The sequence below is a fragment of the Corvus moneduloides genome, chromosome 9 (assembly GCF_009650955.1).
Source record: "Corvus moneduloides isolate bCorMon1 chromosome 9, bCorMon1.pri, whole genome shotgun sequence".
In the NCBI taxonomy this organism is placed as follows: domain Eukaryota; kingdom Metazoa; phylum Chordata; class Aves; order Passeriformes; family Corvidae; genus Corvus; species Corvus moneduloides.
In genome coordinates, this window is record NC_045484.1 from 15,171,275 (window position 1) to 15,188,965 (window position 17,691).

The following is a 17,691-nucleotide window of genomic DNA, read 5'->3' on the forward strand; positions in this document are numbered from 1 at the left end:
AAATAACATATGAATCTACAATTACCACCTAGAGTTTTACTCAGATTCCAAACAGGCTATAACCAACAAAGGGAAAATGTGCTTATAATTCTAAAAAATTCTAAAAAACCCACTCAATTTACCTGTGCTCCTATTGCACTTGTTAGCTTGAAGATGTACAAAACTATATCCAAAAAGGGCTGTAAGAGAAGCATTGAAAAAAAGGCTTAGAACACAAACACAAAACTAATTTTAAAAGGTCCAGAAGCCATGTACCACCCCAAGAACAGTTACAGCTCTGTGTTAAAATACTGGCTAGCCTATTGTACAAACTAAAAGCTAAGACAAGGAATCTCAGCCACATGACTTTCCTGAAAACACTCGCTCAAGGATTGAACATAAAAACATCATGATCTTCATATAAATATATACCATATAAAAAGAGTACTTTGCTATTTTAGGTCTGTAATGACACTCTGCTCACTTATCAAAGGTGGACTAAAACCCATGATAATTTAACTGAAGTAATTATGAGAAATACTGAATGAAAAGATAATGCCATATTTGGCTATGTACCTGATAGAAGGAATATCCCAATGTTCTACAACCTCCCTCTCAAAGCTAAAACAGCTGAACTACAGGTTTTGTAGTCAGAAGTTTTTGAACAAAGTAACTTGTAGTTTACTTACACTCAGCTTGTATGAAACCCATAGCATCAAAAAAATTTAGTCTGAAAATGTCAACAGTAATCTCATTCACTACCCAATCCCCTTAAAATTCACACCAGAAATAGGGAAAAGCTTATTCAACTACCCTCTCTACACAAAATAATATTCGTATGTAACTAAGAGCTAGCCATTGCTTTTCTTCTGAAAACTATCTACTGAGAGAGCAAAGTTATCACTGTTCATCTGCAGAGGATTGCAGTAAGTTCTTTAAGAGAAAATTTAATACAAAATGTAACAACTCACAACAGTGCTTTGGTTATGAAAGCCACAAAGAGTGTGAAACAATACAACATCATAAAAGTTTTTTTATTACCATACTCCAAGCAATCCACATACAAATGCACATACTTGATTTGAGCTGACACCCCCATCCTAAATGTCTACAGCTACTACTCCAAGTTCTCTCTTAAAAAACTTACCTTGCTAAGGTTTGAGTACAGGTCCACTACACTGTTGCAGAATTTTTCCACATCCTGCGTAAGGAGTTGATCTGGATTAGCTATTCTGTTGTCCAGATTTCCCATTTTGTAGTATGTATAAGCTCTGAAACAAAACAATAGCTAAGTGGCAGAAAAAAAAATCATTACCTGGGATCTGAAATAACTGGAAGGCCCTTGATTCATACAACTGAGGGGCGAAGTAGTGCAAACATTAAATTACTGTATGGAATCAACATAGCTTGTGCTTCTGCCTGACTAAATCCACCTTAAATCCTGTGGGATTGTTTAGGTATTTAGGCTCCAGGATGTCTTAGCTGAAGCTCAGGCTCACACTGCTATTGAACTTAGTTAGAAAACCCTCACAAACTCTGCTTCAGCACATCTGACAATGAAAATTTAGTGCAGAAGGACAGAAGGACCTACTCAAGCTGATGCATCCAATTCAGCCTTCACCACATGAAGGCAACTGAAGTACTTTGGAATCTGACCCAATCACAGAAGCAGTACAATGCATTTTTCTCCCCAAATGAGCCAACTTTGCTGTCTTTGTATCTATGCCACATACAACCTAGATAAGCCACTCATCCTCAAGTGCAAGTTAATTGCAACCAAAAGCCTTTTCTGAGCAGCATACTTAACCTATTAACTCCCCTGCAACCTTCTTACTATGTACTTAAAATGATTTGAATCAACTTCTAAAACCTGTAGACAAGGTGTTACTTACTTAAGATATTCCTCATAGAGGTATCTGGTAAGTCTTACTCGGAAGCAAAGTTTCAGTTCATTTAGACCATACTTCAAGAAGTTATTCACTAAAGAGATCTAAGGTAAGAGACAGTAATATTTAGCTAACAAGATTAAATATATTTACATTAGTTTGTAGCATAAATTGTGTAAACACTTTAAAACAGATTAATTCCCCCTAAAAATCATTAATGCCATAAATACACCTAAGACCAATCATACAATGTCTACAGGACCACTGCTTAGGTTTCTGTCTCCAGTTCCCAGTAGAACTCACCATTTAAGATAAAATTATGTTCATATTGCGTATTTTCAGCTCTTCTGATAAACTCTAGAAAAGAGCCACCATTTGACAACCATTCCCTTAAATGTATCAACTAGTTTTAAAATTTATTGCAAATCAGGCAGCAACAATTATTTCTGTGCAGATCAGAAATGTTAACAAGCTGAAGGAAAGTTAAAGCATGGAAGAAGTCGTAACAAATCTGTCAAAAATGTAAGAAATACAAAAATTAAGGTCTAAAAAAAAATCTTCATCATCAATGGTGCCGAAAGAATCCCAAACCTACAGTCAAAGTTGCCATCAACAAAACTAACCTGAAAACCTAAACATATCTGTCTAAAAAATAGTTCCAACCAATTAGGAAATATGGTGATGAAGTCTCCACACACTGGAGCCAGAAAATTAAAAGTGTTTTAATACAGACATGCATGTAAAACAACTAATTTCCATAGGTTTTAAGGCACTCCTTTGAGATCCTTTCTTCCAATTCCTAATTTACATTCAAAATATGTTCTACTAAAAGGTGAGCACAAGAAGAGCACTTACAGCGGGCATTGCAGCAATGAAGTTGAACAAGTATTTCTTGAAATCTTTTCTGCTGCGGCCAATGATGGCACTGCAAATGACCACCAGCTAAGAGTCAGTTACAAGAGAAACAGCAAAGTATAAACTTGCATGTCTTAAGTGGATAAATTCTCAGGGGACCACACTGAGGAAAAAAAAAATCATCATGGAAACCCGTAGCATCAGCTGTAGGATCCACTCTGACACCCTCATGTAAGCTAAGTTGCAAGTGGCAGACTGAGCAGTGATCTCCTGTCTGCTCCTCTCTAACTGCCCACACTAAGGGCTCAGCAATTCACAGTCACAGAATACCAGTTCTTCCCCTTCTCTGCTTTCACAGATTCTCACAAGAGAAACAAAGCAGTCCTTCCATTCTACAAAGCACTAAATGTCCCTTCTCAAACACAGTATCACTTTGAATTCACAGTTCTAGACACATTCTGACTTGCTTCAATTAGCAACAAGACCAGCAAGAATAATTGGAGGTCTAAAAACCACTTTCTAACTTAGTAAGACTGAAAGCATTGTTTTTATCGATCTAAAGAGCAAACAGCTCAGTGGGAAGAAATAAAAGCCCTAATATCCACACAACATGTCTATGTCTAAGACATAAAACCACTGTTCTGAAGTACCTTCTTGGACACTCAGAGTCTTCAATGTAAAAATGTTACCAAATTAATACTTATTAAACAGTTTAAAAATATTAATTTAATAAAATAATTTTACTGATGAGCAAAAATAATAAATAAATTTTAATTTTTATTTACCAAAATATAGTGGTGCCTCCCCAAATTGCAACCACACCAGTTTCCTAATTGTTTTAAAAAAGCAAGCTATAAAATGTCTGAATATGTATTCTGATAAGAGGACTTTCCCTGTTATATACAAGAGAGAATGTTTAAAAATAACATATGTGCAGGTACCTTTCAATGACTGTTCCATTTTGAATCATCCAAATATCACAGTAAGTGCGGACTACCAGCATCACAGCAATAAGCAGCAAATAACCTGTCTAGTACAACCACAGAAGTGCAACAGTTAAATAATGGATAAAATTCACCATTTTTTTCTAGTAAGTCATCCAACTGTATCTAACAGGAAAGTATTACTCTGCTGTCCTAGCTAATGTAGTATTTGCCTACTTTGCTGGAAACACATTAGCATACAATACTTTTAATAAAGTATTTACTACATTTTTATGGTGAAAGTGTGCCTTTTAAAAAGCTGTATTTGGTTGATACATACAGTGGACACACATTTTAAGATGGAGGATTGCAGGAATAAAGTTACTGCTTTTCTGAGACGCCTTTCTGCCATAAGGTCGCAAGAGACCTCTGAACATCATCTACTTCAACTCCCCACTCAAAACAGGGCCACCAGGAACCAGTCACCAGTCAGACCAACAGTCCAGCCAGTTTTCCATTCACTTCACTGTCCACTCGCCCAGCCAATTCAGTTTGGCTATCACGGTATTAAGGGAGACCTGATACCAGTGTATTCAACATCCTCCGTTCTTCCCTTATCCACAGAGACGGTTCTCTCACCACTGAAAACAATCAGGTTAGTAAGGCATGATCTGCCATTGGTAAATCCAGGCTGTTTGCAATCACTTTTTTGTCCCTTGTGTGGCCAGTTAGCTTACAAGAAGTTTTGCTCACTGTCTTGCCAGGAATATGGTGAGGCTGACCATCCTGCAGCTTCCAGTAAACTTGTTTTCAAATATGGGAGCAATGTTTGGGTTTTTTTGGGATTATGAGTAACCTCTTCTAATGGCCATGACCTTTTGAAGTTGAAGACCAGCTCTGTGAGCACTCTCACAGGCATTTCCAACCATGCTTCTACCTTCCGTGTACCTCCTTTTTTGTTGTTGGGCTGCTCATGCAGGCTGAGTTGGCTGCCATGCTTGGTCTACACTCTGTACAATGGAATTCACTGCTCTTGTGCCTGATGTGTGTTGAAGTTATTACAGTTCATTGCTTAAGTTTCTGAGTTCAACTAATGCTTTGGGTTTGGTTTTTTTTTGATTTCTACACTGCATAGCTTTCCTGAAATGATGCTGAGAGACTTTTTGACAAATTCATTTTTTAATAAGGCTTGGCCTAGATATTAATTACTAAATCAAAATAATGAATGAACTGCATGTTAATTAAAGAGAGGAAGCATTTGCACACAGAACTGTACTGACTTGCATCAAACAAGACAAACCCAGATGCCCTTTTAAAAGTTATTCTACAACAGTAGTTATCAGCTGACAGTAAATGGCTTATCTTGTAATTGAAACCAGAACTTTTAGTGATATAACAACTGAAAATAATGTAGACTTTTATATTAACGTGTTGCTATTTTAAAATACATAGCACAATTTATTCCTACTTAAGTAATGCATATGCAGTTGCTTAAATTCTGATATAATTTCAAAAGAAACTTGACTCTAGCTTTATTTATTTATTACTGCAGGCAATGCTTACCTCTTTGCAAAGTGGTCTAGGGACCATTATTTTCAGGATTCGACATATTCGTGCAATAAACACTCTGTCCACCATTGCTCGCTCCTTCTTGCCCTCTTTCTGCTGCACACAGAACAAAACAAGAAAAGTGAGAATTTTTTTGTATTATTGAACTGTTGATGTGATATTTTCCCTACCCAAGTTATTTACAGCTACCTTCCTTCTGCAGAATTTACAATATTTTCCTCCAACTTAAGACTTGTTCAGACAACTTAAATAAAGAATTGAGAGCTATCAAAACAAACTGCAATAGGAAGTAGCTGCTATGATATAAAATTATTTTTATTTAAAATCTGTGTTAAAGATGATACACAAACAATGCAGATCACAGCACTAAAGTACATCCAAGTGCAACTTGTAATGCAAACATCTCTTAACATTGCTTGTCTCTAAAAGACACCATCAGCCAGTATTTTTAAAGATGCCTTCCATTATTTGTCTAGACAATCAATGGTTTAAACTCTTTGATTGTACAGCCCAAACTTGCTTCAAGTGAAACCACAATTTTTTATTCCTTTACTTCTACAAAATGGTGCAACACACTCCTACTTAGCTGTATCTACCAGACTTAAAAATCCTCCTGTACCCAAACACCTTTTATTTGGGTCAGTTTCATTTGTTCACTCCATGTAATCCTATTTTCTGTCCTGACTAACCTGATTACTTTTTAAGCATTAATGGTCCACGTTTCTTTTCTTTCACATAAGGATGTGACAGAAGAATTCAGTCCTGAAAACAGACCAAAAGGGCACATGTACTTTGAACAAGTCTTGTCTATTCAACATAATCCTGCTAACTTTGCTACCCAAGGCTCATGTGAAGCACGCTATCAATGCCTATATCAATATTACAAGGTAGACAGGAAACCTAAAAGAGAAAAGATCCACTCTGAATGCTCTGTGAAGAAGCCTACACCTGTTTTTCATAGCACAAAGTCAACAATACTCCCATCCTTTTCAAAAATGTATGTGAACACAATCTACAAATAAAAATTCTAGCCTAACAGGATGCTATGCAGTAGGTGATTACAACACTTTATTAAAAATTATTTACACAAAAATCCAAGCAATCCAAACAACTAAGACTACTGTCCAGTCCTAATGAAGCATGATCCTGCATATATTATTGCTTTCCTGTAATAGAAATTACTAACACAATGTCTGATGGCTACATTTCTAAATGACTAAATATATATGATATGAGTTGAACCTATTCTTCCCCTCTATTCAGCCTTTCCCCACTTGTATAGTTGTGTTGCACTTATATTCATTCCAGTATCTTCTTGCCCATCAGTTTTTTTCCTTTAGACTGTTAATCCCATTCAGCAAAACTGTATCCAACATGGGTAAGAAAAAGAGAAAGCTAGTTAAGGTTTTTACAAATAGGTATAGCTATGCCAAAGATCAGTGTTTATGGTAAATGATACAGTCAAGGTGTGGTTAGAAGCTAACATGATGCTTGCATACACCTCTCTATTTATCCAGTGCAAGCCTTTTTTTAAAGTTTGCAGCAAAGATGAAAGTACATGGAATCTATTCATACCACTGTAACACCAGAATCACAGACTCTGCCTCTTAGTCTGTCATATTTTATTTGAATATTAAACAAAAACCTTGGCTTGAAGAGATTTAGTATATCACTTTCAAACAAATGAATTAACAGACACAGATCAGGGAAATGCCAAACCTCCTACCAGATGTTTGAAGTAGTTTTTAGAAACTGTCAGACTCAACATCTTGTTCCATACTTTTTTCTTTTGAATAAAAAACAAATACAAGTTATACCAAGACAGCTGTTTGTTTCTATGCATACAGAAAAACTTACAACACTAGTCCTTACAAATTCATAGGGCACTAAGAGATAAAAAAGGACACTGTGTACATCAGGCACCAAACTTCAGCCTCTTGTGATTAACCTGATTCTTCCATTTGTTTCACCAATGCAAGTCTGAAAGTATCATTCAAACCAAATTTGCACCATAGCCAAAATTAAACTACAGTGATATGACTTTTAAGTTTTAAAATATCAGATTTATTTAAAATTATTAAAGAATATTTGACATGAAGAAATAATTACCTCATTATTCTGCAATACTTGTTTTCCACTTCTTTTACTGCAAAGGGAAGAAAAAAAGTATTTTATTTGTTATTAACACATTTTGCTTTGTCTTGATCTCTACACACAAAAGACAGAAAGGAAATCTTGGGATTATATTTCTATCTATTTCTTTCAAAGCAATACACTTTTTTCAGCAGGACTACCTTTTATGTCAAACCTATGTACTGCTTTTATACAATTTCAGTGAAACCCCACTCATTACAGCAACCAGTTTCACACAGGGAAACCAAGTCTCACTTTTTCATCTCCAAGTTCTGCTTTACCTTGGCTCTGTATCATGAACTCCATGAACTCTGTATCATGAAGCTCCAAGTGTTTTTCTGTTTCTCACACGTACTTTACAAGCATGGCTACATGGTTCCACTGACCACAAATGAAAACTACAGGAATGCAGATTCAGCAATCCAAGCAACCCAACTTTGATGTTTCACACTATCTACATAAATCAACCAGATTTGTTTTGCATTATATTTTACTTCAAAATAACACATTTTACTACACAGAGAGATTATTTGTTTATAAACATGTGCTGCAGGGGAAAAAAAGCCAGCTCCTGTGAAATCAAGTTCCTGCAAAGATGTCCATTGAAAGGGGAGTTAGTTTTTAATCTATTTTTCTTCCCCTGCATTTAACAGAACAGTTAGTAGAAAAATATTTATCAACTGGTGCTAAACAAGCATTTGAAAGCACAATGCTATTCTTTCACCTCTACTTTTAAGACAGACCAGCTGACATGTAAGACAGTTATTGTTTGTCTTTCTTCCTTTTGGAACACTCAATCATCAGAAGTCTCCCACATGAAGCTGTTGGGAGAGCTTATGTAGTTTAAAAGTGGCCACTAACCGTATTAAACTGCAACTTTCTTAGACATGACATTAAAACACTGAGAGCAGGCTGCCTTAAAACTACAACATTCATACACTTTGAAGGCAGAACCTAGGACACTACAAGGAAGCAGCAGCTATGACAGGCACTGCTCCTTCGGCCTACAGCACCAAAACAGGAGCAGACTGGCACACAACCAGCTATCCCACAACTTCAGCAACAGCATCATTTCGCACTTGTGCTTTAAAGCTCTGCAAAGAAAATATGTAGAATGAAACCATGCCTATTTTAATTTATGATGATCAGAAAGATCTATGAATGTCACTAACCAATGAAAAGAAATAAGCTAATTACTATGAAAGGAAGAGGCAAGGTAGCAGAGGAATATGAGGGAAGAAGGGAAGGAGGAGACCATGAAAGCAAGAAGGGAGATCCACCAGTTTAGCAAGAACTTAATTAAAGGTAAGAGAGACGGAAGCCTGAGAGAAGATAAAATCCTGTAAGACTACTTGTGCAAAAGACAAAACAAAGAACATGATGGGCAGCAGAGGCCAGATTGGAAGAGAAATAACTTAATGAAAGTTCAGAAGAGATATAGCATTTAATCAGGCTGTGATAGAAGTACATCTGTGGAAATCCTAACAGGGTGCAAAGTCTAAGAAACAATCTACTTGGAGACTACATCCTGGTGATGCAAGAGCAATGTATTTCTGGTACAAGAAACTTCTCAATACATCTTGTAATTTTTCAAAGTCGAAAACATTGACCTATATTTTTAAAACTTGAATATGGATCAGTCCAATCACATTTGGTTTGGCAATAGGAGAAAACTAGTATTCTTAAGCATGAATAAGTACTTATCAAACTACGTGGTTATTTCTCTAGATGATTCATGACTTGTCATAATGCAAGATGAAAGCATGCTGCTCTTCCAGACATGCTGTAATAATTCCTATAAGCTTTGCTGCTTCAAGTTCTGCCAATGTTTGAAGTCACAACACTCATAATACACAACTACTTCAGCTTTAAAAGGATCTGAAGTGAGTATATTAATAGAGTAATCTATTAGGAAGATAAGGACTGGAATTATTCTGGCAGTTAGTTGAGTATGTTTCATGTATTTATTGATACATTTTTCCTACAGTAGCTGTTGAGAGAAATTGAGCAGCTGAAATTACTGACTGAGCTGAAACTGTTTATCCATTAGAGAGAAAGGAGGATTGCTCGGAAATCAAGATTTTACATTTAATTAGGAATTCACACTTAATTAGAATTTATATTTATAAAGTTTAAATTAAACAAAAATTAAGCATTTGTAAACTTAAAATCTAATGAAAAGAGCTTTAACAGTGTTTTGTTCTCTTTTTACTAAAAAAATTTGTGCAAGCTCAAAACAAGACTAATACTTTAAAAAGAATGGATACAATCATATATGAAGTCTAGAAGAAAAAAAAAACAAAAAAAACCCCAAAAAACCAACAATCAAATGTGCCTACATAGCTCTCATTTTATTTGCAAATAAAGACTGTGCCGTAGTTCTGCCTGGAATAAAACCTTTTCAGTCCAATACCTACTGGCATTACTCCAGACTCCACTGTACTATTCACAACTTTTTTTGTGAGAATGGTGGTTTCATCGTCAATGAATTTAAAGACTAAATAATATCCTCAATTAGTCAGCAAGAATACAGCAAGACTATCTGGTTACAGCAGAGAGCTCTAACACTTGGAATAGATTCAAGCTCTCCATTATTCCAGACCTCTCATTTACTTAATGCTGGAGCATCACAGGCCTTAGTGGTGGAGGGAGGTAAGTGCTACATGCTGGCCAAATTCTCTACTGAAAATAACGCCCCTGGTATAGAGGCCATTGTTCCTTTGTGCTCTCACAGACAAGGAGGGGTGGCTATGAAAAGGTTTTTGAAAAGGGTTATCCAGACAATATACAGAAATAATATAAGAAAAAATACAGTTGTAAAACATTCCTAATAGTGAATCAAAAACTGTGGAATTTGTCACCATATATTTTCAAGATCTAACTGCACAAAGCCCTCAACAAACCAGTCTGAGTTCAAGGTGTAAAAATTTTTTAAGAACATAAAGAGTCTAGAGGTATAACAAGATACATCACCTAAGGAAGTTTCAGGAAAAGCAGCATCTCAGATGTAGCCTGCTACCCATTATTTAACTGCACAGGGCTTTTACAGCAAACTTAGATATAAAAAGCAGAGAAAGATATCAGCAGTACCTGGAATGACACAACTATACCAAACTTGCCCTTCATACATGCATGGTAACAGAATAGCAACTCTCTGAAGAGAAGTAAATAGGCAAGTAATTACCCAGTAGACAGCAGGCAATACAACAAAACACCTTTCTCCTACACTGAAAGGAGAAACATGAGAAACACGATTAGCCCAAACCAGCAAGATGTTTTAAAGAAACTAATAAAGAGTTTCAGGACTCTGTACAGGCATTTGACAGCTGATCCAACTTGAAAGGCAGTAATGTAGCGCCGTGGAGAGGGAGAAAACATAAAATTCCGGTCTCCAAATAAGTAGTGGTCAGACCACTCGGTCTTTTGACTCTATTTACATACTAGTGAGGCTGTTCTCTCTAAAGAAACATGCAACAAACTGGTTACTCAATCAGAATCATTCTCAACTCTACTGAAGAGGAAAGTGATTTGAGAAACTGTGAAAAGCCTTCAAGAGGCCTGAGTCAACTCAGGCTTACTGAGTGGTATTAGTATTAGTTCTGTGGTATTTACTAGCAGGTAGGAAAAAGTCAAAGGATTACTGTCTTTATAAATACCAGTCTCCATCCAGAACAAAGTTCAGAGGAAGCAATCTACACTGAGCTAATCATAACAGGGAATTGCAGATGAAAAGAGTGATAAGCAAGACTTGCTTTTTAATGACGTGATGAGGAGATAAGGGCTTTAAAATGTTACATTGTCCTTAACTGAAAAAAAAAAAAAACCCTACAAATTTCAGGTCATGCTACCTTCCTTCTGCAGAGCTAGGATGACTTGCTTCTGCTTAACACAGCGCAAAGAAAGAATATCTGGTTTAGGATTAAGTGTAGTATTTCAAAGAGTTGTTACCTCTAGGCAACCTTTGTATCCTGCAGACCTTACAAGCTGGAATGGCACTGTGCAGTTTTCAACTACAGCTTAAAAAAAAATCACACAAGATAAACAATTTTGCAATAGTTCACGATTATTTGTGCAGTTTTCAGGTTAGTTTTGGAGATACTACTGAGACATTGTAAAGACAATAAAATTCAAATGACTAAAGATGCAATGCAACAGTGTGAAGAAATAACAGCTGTAGTGAGAAAAGTCTGTTGTAGCTCACTGGCAGGCAGAGTTTCATAGTGCGTACCCCACACAGAGGGGTAGAGAGCAACAGCACAGTTATTTCAGGTCAAGGGCAGCAACCTTACTCAGAAGCCTGGGCAGAGTCCAAAAGCATGCCCATTTACACAGTACACTCCGAGCACATACAGAAACCAAGAACACAACTTTCTTGGCTCTAGTTTGGTGGCTAGTTGCAGCATAACCAAAAATAATGTGAGTGGAATGTATTCAGGCAAGCAAGAAGGGGACTCTGAGAAGGTCACAGTGAGCTACGTCACTGCAAGCAGGAGCTCTGCATTGCTAAAGCTCAAAAGTTTCTACAAACCTTTGAGAAGAAGATAACAAAGCAGAACTGTTGGAGAGGAAATTCTAAGTTTCAGTAGAAGAATGCATCTCAATAACATAGCTTACATATAAGAAAAACCTTAGTGCTATTAATTTTTTCATAAGTTGTGCTCGGGCTGAGCTGTGGCTGCAGATCTTCCTCACGGATAGCAGTGAAAAAAGATTTCTAGCTAGTTTCCTAAAAAATGAGAAAAAAAAATAGTTTTACACTGTTGCACACACTTACAGATCTTGTCTTAGACTGCAGGCATTTTACGCAACTTAATTAAGAGAGAAACCACTAATTAGCTAGCCAGGCCCCAAACAAAGGCAGTCTAAATGCTAGGATTAGGGCTGAGTCATCTGGTTTCTCCTGCCTCCATACCCTCCAGCTGAAGACAGGTTTTCTAAGCCCCAGGCAGGTTTTTGCACAAGATTGGATTTTCGATGTATTCTAGTAATTGTATCTGTATATTTTGTCCTTTTTTTTTCCCCCCTCACTGCTAGAGCACTTACTGCAAGCAGCAGACTGGACAGTCACATCCACATCCTGGATAAACTTACTTTAATGTAGTTAGCATGAAGTTGGTTTTGACACCTGCCACCTTTTCTCCAAGTAACACAGGTTCCCTTTAAGGCTTTTACATATATGAAAGCAGTCTATTCATCTGCAGCAATATAATTTCACCCTTCCTGTCAAACAGCCATGACTCAACTAGAACAGGTCCCTCCATGTGAAGTACACTGGCAAAGCCCATCCAAATATCTTCAGAATCTAAAGAAATTATGCAAACTAACATGACAGAAGAACATCCTAAATATACACAAACAGAATAAAAATGCACCATCTGTTTCAAGTTATAACTACCACTTGCTATATTTAAACTCCTGTGTTATGTTTGAGAGCACCTCCAAACATTTGGACATGTGTCTGTCACCTCTGATTGCACTTACGTCAATCACTGTCAAACCGCACATTCACAGGCTGTGGGGCCATAAGCAGTGACATCTACGGAGTGAGTGACATGTGCTGCCACTGTGCCAGCAGACAATGGCTGAGAAGCCCAGTGACAGGCAGGAGCACAGGTTATGCGTCACCCAAGATGAACCGTGCAAAACCCTATTTGATATACACCGTCTACAACACAACCTCTCTCCCCTCAATGAGCCTTCCCCCTCACTTTAGGCTTGCCTAACCTCTAAGGCCCCAAGCATGCACTATTCTTGCTTTATTCTTCTTTTTGCTCACAGGAGGGATGCCACCACATAGGTTTTAGAAGTTCAATTTATACTAAATTGTGTCCACATCCTAGCATCTTCTTGGATTCTAATGAACACAGCTAGGTGATAGGAAAGGCCAGTGCGTCTAGGAGCATATTCCAAAAAATTTTATTTTGTCACCTTCCCATACATTACAAATGCCTTCCTATTACTCCAAACTGTTTATTCCCTTTCCCTAATCTTGTAGTTCCGAACTCTAACCCTAATTACCTTCTATTACTTCTTTCAGTCCCTCCTTCCAGCAGAAAGTTGTATGAGTTAAACACCTTCTTTTTGAAAGTAAGCCAAGCTCATTCTCTACTTGTGTAAGTACTTTATTATAAACTACATGGATACTCAGGAAAAATTCTTATTAGAGGGATAATGAAAAATATCCAGCTCCTTTATGTAACACCCCTTAAGGTTTTAATTCTGAAGCAATCAAATCTTAAGCAAATATTCTGTTGCTTCTTGCTTGAGGCAGTCTTAGGGAAAGAGAATAAACAGGCTTTTTTTCTGCATTATATACCTAGGATAACATAGTTTCTCAAAGAACTTCTTATGACACTAAAAAACCCAAATACTACAACCGAAGTCATAATTGCATTTAAATATAACAACTTCCCCCCTCCCAAGAAGACATGAAGCTTTTGTAAGGAAACAGACTTCTCGAGAGCAACTTGGAGAAAGAACCAATATATTTTTCTCTGTGCTCTACACCAAGGAAGTAAGATGGAAAACTAGCAAGTTACTATAGGCAAACAGTTCTGTATCACTCTACTTTGGAAGATTTCAGAAAATTGTGGTAAAAATGCATTGTAAATTGCAAGTGACACCACCTATCAGTTCTGTAAAATCAATGAGCAGTGTAATACCTCTTAGAGAACAACATCCATGACTAATCCAGGCAGTACTAATTAACTGATCTTTGACCTACAAAGGCAGGTTGGCATAACACGTACATCTTAATTATTCATACATCACTACTTGATATGAGTTGCACTGGACCTTGCCCCTATTGTTTGACAGCAGAAAGGTAGGTAAAAGTTGCTACCTCTCCTTCCTGGTATCATTCCTACAACTGGTTATTCTATATAAAACAAACACATACAACATGAACAGCCCGTCACATAGCTTTCTTGTCACACATTCAAACACATTTGATTTGCTAAAAGATTTTCCTTCTTTTGTTCAATTTGTATGTTATTTTACTTTTCAAGTTCAACCAGCAGCAGACCTATTGCTGACATTCCAGCAAAAAGCACACAAAATCAAACAGAAAAATGACAGTTACTCCAGAAACACAAGAAAGAGTAGGAAAACATGAAATGTTATTTTGAATATAAAGTATATATAAGTAAGTGCGTATTCTGAAACTATGCGAGGAAGGAAGAAGTTCTGCAGGTAAAGTTTACAGCTGCGCTAGAACACTTCAATGATTCACTTGAATGTTAAGCCCAGTGTTTTGCTGTTTATATTCAGGTCTGCAACATTTACCGTTGCCCTTACAAAGCTCAAAACTAGAACTTCACCCTCCAGAATTCAAGAAGCTGAAATTCACTTCACACTAACATGACACAACCTTTTCAGGCATTATACACCAAGGTTAACAAAGGAATTCACACATACAAAACTAAATCACCTCACGTATTTTAGTCAGTTAACCTCAAGCAGCAGATATGCTACCAGTCCTCTTCCAGACTATCTAGATTGCCAAGTGAAATTCTTCTCCCTAGGAATAAGTACAAAAATTTAGGACAGCCATGCCCTCCCAACTTCTTCCTCTTCCCAAAGAGACAGAGATATACAACACAGAAGGTAAGGATACACTGTCCCTGCAGATTTCAAAGGTTGTGCGCTTGTTACTATATGTCAGCATCACATACGAGCACAAGAATGCTGAAAATTTAAAGATTTGGCACGATGACAATCCTTTTCAAAGTATGCTATAATTTACATTAACAACAAAGCATGAAAAAATGAATGATACATGAACTAATGAGACTAAAGGAGGATGAGGCAATGGTAATAACCAGATGCTTTTGTCTAGGCTGGTGATATAGGCAATGTAGCTTACCTACTGCCTAGTCTTGATAGGTAGCATTCTGTAAGGCTCCTGGCAAGGTTTGCCTCACAGGGAAACATGGAGAAAAGAACGAAGACCAGTGGGCAAAAATCATCCTCAAAATAGCATTCAAGCAGCAGCACAGCTATTATTGAAACAACCGAATGTTGGATGTTAGAGTTTGGAATCCATGGCCACAATACAGTATCAGTAGTAAATAAGACCTAAGTTGTGGAGGAACTCAAAAGCGTAAAGCAACACATACACACAAGAGAAAAATAAAGTTTGCAAGCATGGTACTTACTTTAGCAACTGCATTTCTAACAAATTCAAGAATGAAAACTGACTAGAGAGAAGATTACAGAAGTAAAGGACAAGGTATCGGAAAGATTCTAGTACAGAGAGAGGAAAAGGGACAGAACAGGTCAGGCTCTCACAAGCCCATTCATCTGCTGAATGAGCTAGAATGTAATTTGTAAGTTATCTCCCCTTTCCAATTCTCACTAATCTTGTAATAATGTTTGGTCCATCTAATACATATAAATGCCTCAGATTTTTAACACTGTACCTAGCAAAATTGAAGATCCACACAGAAAAGACATTTTCCAAACAGTCTTCAGCATTAAGGCTAACACTTACTTTCCATACACTGACTCTCAAGCTAATGCATGCCTTGCCATTGTCAAGTCCTGCAGATCAACATCAGAAGCCATGAAAGCAAAATAGTTTAATGGGGACAACCCAGGACCCACATAATAACTATTTCAGGTATAGGGAGATTACTCTGGACAAGTTCTAGCCTGCTTCTATCAAATGAATGCTAGCAACAGTGGGAATATATTAAATGCACTTCAAAACTACATTGGGCCTGTATCTGTGTTTGAAGATGTGCTCCACTCTGAATGTAACCTGCTTTGTGTGCACCAAGATCATTCCTCAATGAAGGCAGAGCAAGGTAAGTGCGGACAATTGAGATCCACTTTAAGAGAATAGTCTTGGTCTGACTTAACACATAGGTGCTCCTAGAACATCTGCATGGCCCAGTATTTCTTACAGATACCACTATATTAGGTGTGAAAATCTGAGCTCATCATTTTTGTGCCCTTCCATACAGCTTTTCTGCTTTTCAAAAGTGATGTTTCACTAAACTAGGCAGAGATACTTGAAAAAAATCATCCCTCCCTCTGAGTTTGATAGAAGAGTAACCCTCAGCCATAGCTCAGGATCTTGTTTTACCTCTCATGCAAAAAACAATGTAAGGCAGCAAATTCATGACTTTTCAGCAGCATATCAATGTCTGCCATGTTGTGTGACAGTTACCTAACTTCATGAAACTCTTACAGATATCATGTATGAAAGGAATTAGGTAAAATAAAATTGGATCGTTGCTTAATCTCAGGTATGTTATTACTTAAGTCTGTTGAGTAAGTCCATTTCAGTATAATTTTGTAGGGCCTACAAGATATTACAAGATGTAATATCTCAACATACCAGGTCTTCAGCATATGGTCAACAACCGACAATCACAAATACAATAAAACTGTGAAAGGACTGAGTCTGCGATATATTTTTCATCGGCCACACTTTGTGGTACCAGTGTTTTGCAAGGTATTAACGAATCCACACCCGAGCACCTTATACCTGTAAGGCAACCTCACAGGGAACATCATCGGATCTGGCCACTTTGAAATTGTTGTCCATGTATCTTATTGTCACACGGCAGCATTCAAACAACAGCTGAGTCTATTAACTGCCTATGCAGACACGGTCATCCCTAGAAGTCAGCTGTTAATACTTGTTCGCAGTCAGGAAAATTTAAAAAGCCAATATAATTTGGGTAACAAGGCGGCGGTGGTTGGATTCCCGCAAGAGGGGCACCGACCTCACGCCGGGAAAGGCGGAGGGGGAAGCAGCCTGACCCCTGCGCCCAGGAGCCGCGTCCCGGGCAGAGGGCGGCGGTGGCAGCGCCCTGTGTGTGGCACAGGGACGCGGCTGCCCCTCCGCCGGGCCCAGGGCCGTGAGGGCGAGCACAGCTCCCGCTGATCCAGCCCCCCGGCGCCGACCCCGCGGCCCGCCCGGCCCCTCCCGTCCCGCGGCCCGGCCCGGCTCCGCGCTCACCCGTGCTGCGCTGCCGCCCGCCGCTTGCCGAGCAGGCAGAGCAGCGCGCAGGCGGCGGCGGCCCCGGCGATGGCGGAGTGCCGCGCGGTGAGGAACTTGCTGTAGGCGGCCATGGCGAGAGCAGCACGGAGCCGCCGACCGAGCGCAGCCGAGCCGAGCAGCCGAGCGAGGGATGCCGGGAGGGGGCGGTACCGCCCGGCCCCGCGCCGCCGGCAGGACGGGCCGCGCCGCGCCGGGAGCGGGTTGCGCAACGCCGGGCCGGTAATTACCGCTCCCTGCCAGTCCCTGCCATAGGGCAGACCCGCCGCCCCGAAGGAGAGGGGAGGCAAGGGGCGTTTCCTCCCGCGCCGGCGGGGCCAGGCCTGTCACCGGCTGC

At 38.7% G+C, this 17,691-nt stretch overlaps 1 protein-coding gene across 2 annotated transcripts in view; it reads right to left on the reverse strand.

Annotated features, from left to right (window-relative positions):
* ABCD3 (ATP binding cassette subfamily D member 3) overlaps positions 1–17,486 on the reverse strand; it is a 28,617-nt gene extending 11,131 nt beyond the window's left edge. Inside the window, exons 1-8 of one of the 2 annotated variants that reach the window (XM_032117408.1) lie at positions 17,316–17,486; positions 7,322–7,358; positions 5,207–5,308; positions 3,662–3,750; positions 2,721–2,790; positions 1,872–1,969; positions 1,127–1,250; positions 123–179 (exon numbers count right to left, since the gene is read on the reverse strand). In XM_032117408.1, coding sequence (XP_031973299.1) covers positions 123–179; positions 1,127–1,250; positions 1,872–1,969; positions 2,721–2,790; positions 3,662–3,750; positions 5,207–5,308; positions 7,322–7,358; positions 17,316–17,428 — 690 coding nt within the window. In that variant the 5' untranslated portion in view covers positions 17,429–17,486. Of the gene's footprint in view, positions 1–122; positions 180–1,126; positions 1,251–1,871; positions 1,970–2,720; positions 2,791–3,661; positions 3,751–5,206; positions 5,309–7,321; positions 7,359–15,209; positions 15,293–17,315 lie in introns of those variants that run through there. The other variant, XM_032117409.1, reaches the window with a different exon arrangement.
* Between the last annotated feature and the right edge of the window lie 205 nt (positions 17,487–17,691).